Raw genomic sequence first — 9,882 nt, forward strand, 5'->3', positions numbered from 1 at the left:
TTAAGAGTTTTTAAGAGTTTTAGCCAAATGCATTATAATATAGTATAGATAACTAAAAAAATAAAAAGATATGTAATAAGAATAGGATTCAAGATAAAAATAAAAAAATGGCAAACTCTTGGAGTCTTGGTGAAGAAAGCGGTGACCCGGACAGGATGGTCCGGTGTTTTGGGCCAGCATAGTTGGTTCAAAAAAGCCCAATTACTTTGAAAGGATCAATTTAGGGTTTATCGTTTACAGCCGCGCAAATTGACACTGACAGGAACGTCAAATTTTAGTTAGTACTTCTATATTCTAATATTGTTTAATTTACTTTTAATCATTCTTTATCGAATCGTCTGCTTTGGGCCAATTTTCCGCCTTCTACAAGGAATTTCTGGTCTGATCATACACCATTCATAAATTTCTGTAAAACTGCGATTGTTCTGGAAACATTTTTGGTGACAAGCAAAGCCATGGCGATTTCTTCACAAGGTTTCGTCGTTTCTAGGATACGTGTTTCATCAAGCATAAGTGAATCGCCTAAGCAATCGATTTACTTGAAATCACTCGAAAATAGGGTTTGTTTGTTTTCCCAGAATCCTATTTCGAGAAATCCTAATTCAGACCGGAGTTTGCATGTAGTTAAGTTGAAATCTGCAAAATCGGACAATTTAGGAAAGACTGTAACTGTTACTGAGGTTTTCGACTTAAAACTTGATCGAGGAAGTGGTGGTGGAGATGATGGAGATGGGAAGTTTCCACCTGGTAATGGTGGCGGTGGAGGCGGAGATGGGGGTGGTGGCGACGAGGACGATCAAGATGAGAAAGAGTTTGGACCGTTGATGAAGTTTGAGGAGGTGATGAAGGTGGCTGAAACACAAGGTGTTAATCTCCCTTCGGATATGCTAGAGGCTGCAAAAGCTACCGGGATTCGTAAGCTTATTCTTACGCGGTACTTGGATTTACAGGTAAACATTCAATCTTCAGTGTAAAAATGTAAAAAATTACTCCAATCAGTATAGTACTTGACTGGCAATTTGATGTTCAGGGGTCAGGCTGGGTTTTGGGTTTCTTGATGAAGTATTGTGCAATGCTTCGAAACAGAATGCTTGCTGATCCATCGTTTTTGTTTAAAGTTGGAACTGAGGTTTGTTTTCTGATCTTTCTGTTCTTTAATGTTGTCAATTTAATCTGTTAAAAATTGGTTTTACATTTTTTTCTTTCTTAGCAAAATGGTTTTGCGTTGTTGACGTCTTTGGTTGTTGCTTTGAGTTATGGACTTGTTTATTTTTCCAGCGGACCTTGGGGACTATGGCCTTAGTGTGGATCATTTGTGTTTCAATGTTGCAAATAATGTACCAAAAAGGAACGCTAGGTTAACATTGATGACACTCAGATATATGAAGAATACTTTGTAGTTATTGGTTTATGCTTTCTCTGTTTCAACTCTTGATACACTTTCTTTTGAATGGATTACAAACCACAACTTCCAGGAACTCCATGTCTCTGGGGAACAATTTAAATTCATGAAGCTTCCAAGCACTACTACATTGTTTGTAAGAGTACAAGTATCATAAAGGTTCCACAAGATACAAGAACAATCTAGAGAACAGTAGATTATCCTAGGGCATTATGGTGTCTTCTAGGATGTTTTTGGAGAATGCTTTTCTGGTGATCCACTATGCACACGCTTGTCATGGTTCCCGCATGGCGTATCCGGACTTGATGACCTCGGGCAGTGACATTTATAAGGTAGCATGGCAAATTTCGTTAGGATTATTAATATATTGGCCATTTCTACAAGCTCTACTTTGCTAAACTTATGTTTGTCATTGTTGGAAGTCTTGATGTGTGCATGCATTTGTGTGGTATGCATGCTATTGCCAATAGGTTGCTGTACTTCATTTGCATCTGCATACTTTAAATGATTAAAGCTTACATGGTACTGAATATTGAATTAATTTAGTTTTAGAACTTTACATGATGCAGATAGTCATCGATTCTCTTTGTGCGACATTTGCTGAAGTCCAAAAAAGAGGAAAAGATTTTTGGGCGGAATTTGAGTTGTATGCGGCAGATCTTCTGGTAGGCATAGTTATTGACATTGCTTTGGTTGGCATGTTGGCACCATACGCTCGCATTGGAAAGCGATCAATAGCAAGTGGTGGTTTATTTAGTGGCTTAAAGAACTCTGTTGCAGCTCTTCCAAGCAGGTTATTAACATTCTGTATTCTAAACCTAGTCATGGACATGCTTCTTGCTGCCCTAGTACCTGATGCAACATGTTGGATGTTTGATTAGAAGTAACATTAACATTGATGGTTGTTCCTACAGATAAACCTCGATAAAGTAATAAAGCCTGCTATAAAAATTTTCAGTCCCCACTTGGTCCAATGGCTAAAGAAATAACCTCGCTAAATGCATTAAGTGGCCTAACAAAAAAAAATATAGTACTAGTTACTTGATTTCATTGAGAAAATCTATTTATAATAATAGACCAAAAGCTTTCAATCAAGCAGGAATACCCATACGACAATCAATTTCTTTTCGAAAATATGCATCTAGAGTTGACTTTTTTTCATTGGAGAGGACGACATTATGCTGGGAATGTGAACTTGGTTTTTAGAGACATTAAGCGAGGAATCTCCATGTATCACAGGTATTAAACTACTTTTTCAGGAGTAGGAGAGACATACTTGTAGGGTGTTTTGATGCTTAGTCAGGGGAAGGTGACTCATTTCTTACCTGAAAGTCATGGGTTTGAATCATGGAATAGTCGTTTTTTGCATACCTTAAACTTCCATCCCTTTTAAGTATACGAGGAGGCTTGGTGCACACGGGGTCATTCTTTGTTCTTACATTTGAAGGCTAATTCATCTTCTAAAACTGGTATTCTTTTTCTGACATTCCATGTTGTTAGAAAGATAATGTCCTATGCTCAAACGATAGTAGCAATCGTATTACTATGACCTCATGTTAGTTTTTTTATTCCCTATATGCAGCAGTCCCCTTGAAACTCTCTTGTTATTGGTGATTTATCGCCTTAAATCATATGGATCCAAGCTATCTTGGCAGTTTTATCACATGAACATGATGTATACACACGTTAGGTGGACAAATGTTTAGTCAAAATCCTTTCTTTTTTGGGCTGGTTGCATCTACTAGCTGGAATTTACTTGGGGGTTGAGACTGCTGAGGATTTTTTTGTTTGTAGATTTGTTCTAGTCTTTCCAAGCCCCACGCCTTGATTTCTTTCATAATTTTTTAAACTGTGTTTATTGTGCAGTGTCTTTGAATTTGAGAGACCAGGGTGTAGATTTTCAGCACAGCAGCGGCTTGCTACATATTTTTACAAGGTGTATTAATGTCTTTAATGATTCATGTAGATATTGCACCATCTTTTACAAGTTATTCTGCAAATTACTGCATACATTGTTGGCCTTAACTTGCTTCAAGTCCTCTCATCTTAAACTGGTTCTTTGTTTCCTAGTTCTGACTTGTGTTTTTGCTAATTATGTATCCAGGGCCTCTTGTATGGTTCAGTTGGATTTGGCTGCGGTCTTATTGGCCAAGGAATTGCAAATGCAATTATGAACGCCAAACGGTATGCTGTCACCTGACTCATTCTTCATCAAATTAGAAAACCAAATGTTATGCTAAAGGAAATTAATTACTCCCTTCGGTCTCGAAAAATCCTATTTATTGAAAGGCTTTGATTGGTAATCAAATATCTAAAATACCCTTTTGATGAAATGGAGAAAACGCAGGGGGTCATAATCAATACCTCACCATTATCTTGAACTCATTGTTAATTGGCAAATAAGAGATTTGAAAGAAATCTATTTGGAAGGAAGCATAGCATTTTCTATGGACAACCAAAAGAGATCGTCTTCTTTTGGGGGTATAATCTCTACATTTCCTAAATTTCAGGAGGATGCATGCATCAGAAGAAAATGTACCTGTGCCCCCTTTGGTGAAAAGTGCTGTTCTTTGGGGTATGTATTCTGAATCCTTCTTCATTATCAGTGTCTTTATGCTTTAGCTGCAGCGTCCTGCAAATTTAGTGCCCGTTATATGGATGGGGTTGTAGCATGAAACAAGCAAGTCGTGCTGCAACATGGGCACATGTTCTTTTTTTATTGCAAATTTATGTGTTGAGGGAGCTTTATATAAGAATATCATTTATGTTATCATCATACTTTTTACATTCTCTTATGAGAAGAGAGTGCAACTATGAGAGGAAAGTGTGTGCATATATGAATTTTGGTGAGCTTGTTGGTGACCTGTGATGGTAGCGATGAATGTTGTTTTAATAATTATTGGAGGACTTTTGAACTTGACCATTTAAACTACTTTTCATTCACATATTGGACGAATTACAACTTTTTGGCTTGTTCTTATCGTTCAATTATGCAGGTGTGTTCCTTGCGGTGTCTTCCAATACCCGTTATCAAGTCATTAACGGGTTGGAAAGCTTGGTGGAAGCTTCTCCTTTGGTGAAACAGGTTCCAGTGGTGGCAATGGCATTTACAATTGGCGTGCGTTTTGCAAACAACATCTATGGTGGAATGCAGTTTGTAGACTGGGCTAGATGGAGTGGTGTACAGTAAACCGAAGCATCTGTACTCGAATGTAGAATTTTGATCATTGGCCTGCTCTTTTTTCCCAGTTGGTTATAGGTAAACAACCTGGTTTTTTTCACCAATTTGTAGCCTGCCATCTTTCTTTAGTCTTGGAGACAGACAATTCTATGTATTGTGTTGTGTTTTTTTTTAATCTGTATTTTTGGGGGAATCCAATAAAGAGAGGGGCATGGTACAGAATGGTGATGAATGAAATAAAATAATTGACAAAGGGGTTAAGAATTTTGAAGATATTGAGTATGTCGGGTGTGTGTGGTACATGGAGAAGACTGGAATGGACAAGTGATAATCACATGGACGGATTAAAGAATTGTAGAAGATTTTAGGGTTTAAGGTGACATAGGTAGTTTAGTAATTTACTAATTCTGATTGCATTGATGTTTGGTTAAACTAGTATAATCAATGAAAAATTGTTTTTATATAATATTTTTAATGCAAATATATTTCGTCCAACTTGAAAATAGAAAATATGTTTCATCTAATATCGAGAGGAGGACTAAGCTGGAAGAAAATTTCATTCCCCCCAGTTTGGTGAAGTATGGAAATTAATAAGCTTAGGGTAATAGGTCCATCATACAAAAATTCTTAAAAACTATTTTTTATATATGGAGTATTGTTTATTGATGTATATTACCTAAAATTTAAGATTACAGGTAAATTATGTGTAAGTATAACTTATTAAAGCTTTATGTTTGAATTCGTGTAACTAATTGTAAATAAATATCTCATTTTAAATATAAAAAATTTAAAATATAATTAAAATAATCATCGAGTTTTAACAAAATACTTAATTATTATCTTTATTATTATTAAACTAAAAATAAAAAATGAACTAAAGAAATACACAAAAAAACGAAAAATTAAAAAATATATATATATCTCGTTGTATTATACAAATATTTTTCTAGTGTTTTATAAATAACAATATTAAATATTGCTTTTTCCATGTAAAGTCATGGACCGTAAAACAAGTAATTATTGACTTCTTGTAAATGGAAAATGACAAGAAGCCATCAACTTTCTTGCTTTCAGGAGAAGAAATTTTATTTCTTTTATCAAAATCTATACTATATTATTAAGTATTTGATAAAAAAATTTAAAAAAAATTATGCATAAAGTAGTGTACATTAATGTATATTACTTAAAATTCATGATTACAAGTAAATTATACATAAATACAACTTATCAAAGCTTAATATTTGAATTCGTATAACTAACTGCGGATAAACATAATCAAATAGATGATAAACATCTAATTTTAAAATCTAAAAAATCTAAAATATAATTAAGATAATTATCGAGTTCTAACAAAATAATTAACTATTATTTTTATAAGAAAATTATATTATTAAATCAAATATAAATTACTTCAACCTACATTAAATTATAATAAAAAATTGAATTAAAAAATTACACAAAAATGATATCTTCAAGTTTATATTTTATTCAAAAATAAAAACATCATCGTTTTTTCAAAATCACATAAGACCATACTATAACATCGACTGAGATAAAGAATAAAATAAAATATTAAAATTAAAATGTATCTCGCTGCATTGCGCGAGTACCCTTCTAGTTTATAAAAAATTGCTTAATTGATAAAAAAATCTTAAAAACCACTTTTTATGCGTAAAGTACTGTTTATTAATGCATATTACTTAAAATTCAAGATTGCAAGTAGATTGTGCGTAAGTACAACTTATTAAAGTTATATATCTGAATTCGTGTAACTAAATGCAGATAAACATAATCAAATATAGAATAAACATCTCATTTTCATTATAAAAGATCTGCAATATAATTAGGATAATCATTGAGTTCTAACAGAATACTTAATTATATTTTTATAAAAATTTATATTATTAAACAAAAAATAAATTATTTTATTATTGAATTTAAATTAAATTATAATAAAAAAATAAATTAAAGAAATTACATAAAAAATAAAACTTTTAAATAGTTGATTTGATATATTTTTTTTTCAAAATTTTATAATATCTTCAAATTTATATTTTATTTAAAAATAAAATCATTATTGTTTTCTTAAAAACGCATAACCTAACTATATTATAAAGCATTTGACAAGAACTCTTAAAAACCATTTTTTTATGCGTAAAGTACTGTTTATTATTGCATATTACTTAAAACTCAAGATTGCAAGTAGATTGTGCGTAAGTACAACTTATTAAAGCTCCATATCTGAATTCGTGTAACTAAATGCAGATAAACATAATAAACATCTCATTTTAAATATAAAAAATCTAAAATATAATTAAGATAAGCATTGAGTTCTAACATAATACTTAATTATTATCTTTATAAAATATTATATTATTAAATCAAAAATAAATTATTTCATTATTAAACTTAAATTAAATTATAATAAAAAAATAAATTAAAGAAATTACATAAAAAATAAAACTTTTTATATAGTTGATATATTTTTTAAAAAATTTAATAATATATTCAAATTTATATTTTATTCAAAAATAAAATCATTATTGATTTTATTAAAAACACATAAAATGGTATTATAACATCGACAGAGACAAATAATAAAATATAACATTAAAATTAAAATGTGTCTTGCTGCATTGCACGAGTACTCTTCTAGCATAATATAATGAGTTCATTGTTTTAGAACTCTAAATTTTAATTTCAGGTTAAATTTGGGGAAATGAAAAAGTCATTCTCGTCTATTATTTTATGTGATTCTTATTTTCATTCTTATCCCAACTTGAACCAAACATATTAAGACCACATCAATGTCATATCAGTTATTTTGCAAAAGAAAATGTTGTCTTAAAAAACCGGTTTCCGTTGCATATATATAACCCATTTTTTTTTTTTAATAAAATCCAACTACTTTGTTGATGATTACGTAAATATTAAGTTTCTTTTTTTTTATTATCTTAAAATATGATACCAACTTATAAATTAGAATTTCATGGTCATTTCTTGAAATTAACCTTTCATATAACGTACATTACTTTGAAAATTTATTTATTTTTGTCAAAAACGATCTAAAGATTTTGATGATGAACAAGAATAGTCCTCGAGCCCACTGATTGTTGTATCAAATGCAAGTTACCATTTCATAAAATGACTTAAAAGGCTTCTAGATTACAAACTTTGTAAGGTAAGGGATCATATACCAGATGTTCGCTCGATAAGCACACACTTGTTGTCACTTACCTTATCGGATGAGCACAGTAGGAACCAAAAATCTTATTTAGTAAGTGGAAGAGAAAATCAACTCTTATCCAATTAACATTTGTCGGGTAAAAGATGCTACGTTTTTATGACCACACATGCTATCCGACAAGGTAAATGAGAGTGACGACTTTTGCGTAAAAACACTCAATTGACATGATTTAATGTTTATGTAATTTTCATTTCTAACCCTTCCGACTAGTCTTACGTACAAGACTCATTTGTACTATTGGAGTAAATTCCTTGGAAAAATATGTTGCAAAATAGACGATGAATCTGATATGTAGATTATGTGATCAATATGATTATGAAGATACAATCATGTGATCAATAATTTTAGAATTATGAAAGTTCAATTGATGTAAACGAGAACTAAACCAAACAAGTCTTGTAAATCTCGTCCGATAATAGGGTGTTGGGAGAGGTTAGGATGTAAACAGGCTTTGGGAAGAGGGGGGGGGGGTTGGTTGGTTTTCCATTAAGTCTTGTATGAATAAAACTTTTTATGTGGATCAATACGTCTATATAAATTGGGAGGATTTTTGCTTGGAAGAGTTTTTTCATATATGGAGGATCGTGTTTTTAATTCGAAAATGCAAGTTTGTAAGAAACCTGACTTTCTACATAAAGTCCCCCTATAAGCTTACTGAATAGACTATTTTTTATATCATAAAGTTACTACCAAACAGTCATGTAAAATTGATTAAACTGTAAGCTCCGTTAACCTTATTAAGATGCTAATAAACACACTCTTATTATCCACCACAAAGAGTAAAACATTGGTTTCATTCAAGAAGTCCAGTTTATGTAAGATTGTGAACTATAATGTAAACAAAATATACCAGATAATAAAAAAAATACATAGAAAGTTGGCAAGTGCGATGAGCAAAAAAACATTGATTAAGACATTGTTTGGTAAAACTAAGTTACTTTATTTTACGTGTATACGTTTGGATGTACATAAACTAACTTATTGAAACGCTATTTTGAATTTGGTAACTTATAGTCAAAATTTCTAATTATAACCATTATTAATATTAATATTAATTATTACTTGTTATTGTTAATTATAAATAAATATTGATAAAATTTAAATATTACTAATATAAATTAAAAATTAATTTTTTATTTTTTTACCATCTTGTTTGTATTAATTAATATTATATTATTAGAGATTTGTTTCAATTATATTTTGGAATATTATAATAGATTAAATTTTTAAGACGTCCCTTTTGGTTATTTTACATTTTTATCGGTTAGTTTTTGTCAAACATGATTTGTTCATCAACTAGCCTATCAGATACCATATAGCTTATAAACTAACAAGTAATTTATATCAACAACCATCTAGCTTAACATTGCCAAACATAGCCTAAAATATACAACTCTATCTATTTTTACCTTTATAAGAGTATATAACATTCATATACTATAAGATTAAATCTAAATCACACACAATTTTAACAATTATCTTTGAGAATAATTAATAATTTGTATCTTAAGAATGAGCAAATAGTATTAATATATCAATATCGATGAAAAACCGACAATTTGATATGAGTTGGTTATCAAATGGGTCATTAATCAAGAATTTTTCTTAAGTTTTTATTTCAGGCAAATTTAAATGTATCATAACGCATTAATAAATGTAATGTTCATGTTCAAGCTTTTATTGATGTTGTGATGATGCTTTAAGTCATGTCCGTTTATCGTCATGAATTTTTTTATACAGTTCAATTATGATGATGGCCTTCAACCATATGGTGAAAGCGAGATTTTTTTATTCGTGGAGTTTTTGATAGTTAATGTTATGTTTTTAGAATATGTTTGATTTATAGAATTGATGATATTTTAAGAAAATAAATGGAAAATGAAGTAAGAAAACCAAGACAATAACTTTAAAAATATTACATTCAATTCTAATAGTTTATTCGTTGTACAAATTATAAATTTAATTAAATTAGTTAAATATTTAATACATATAATTTTACAATAAACTTTTAAAAAACCTTCTATACAACACTAATTTTATATTTTTCTCATA

The 9,882-nt window shown here is 30.4% G+C and overlaps 1 protein-coding gene across 1 annotated transcript; it reads left to right on the plus strand.

The window, feature by feature from the left end:
- The first annotated feature begins 296 nt into the window (after positions 1–296).
- LOC112502333 (protein RETICULATA-RELATED 1, chloroplastic) lies at positions 297–4,801 on the plus strand. Its single transcript, XM_025106227.1, has 7 exons — positions 297–950; positions 1,031–1,129; positions 1,972–2,195; positions 3,269–3,338; positions 3,507–3,586; positions 3,913–3,977; positions 4,399–4,801. The coding sequence occupies exons 1-7, from the start codon at positions 456–458 to the stop codon at positions 4,590–4,592; spliced, it is 1,227 nt and encodes a 408-aa protein (XP_024961995.1). The 5' UTR covers positions 297–455; the 3' UTR covers positions 4,593–4,801.
- The last annotated feature ends 5,081 nt before the right edge of the window (positions 4,802–9,882 follow it).

Source organism: Cynara cardunculus (genome assembly GCF_001531365.2).
Source record: "Cynara cardunculus var. scolymus isolate 2C chromosome LG 1, CcrdV1, whole genome shotgun sequence".
NCBI lineage: Eukaryota > Viridiplantae > Streptophyta > Magnoliopsida > Asterales > Asteraceae > Cynara > Cynara cardunculus.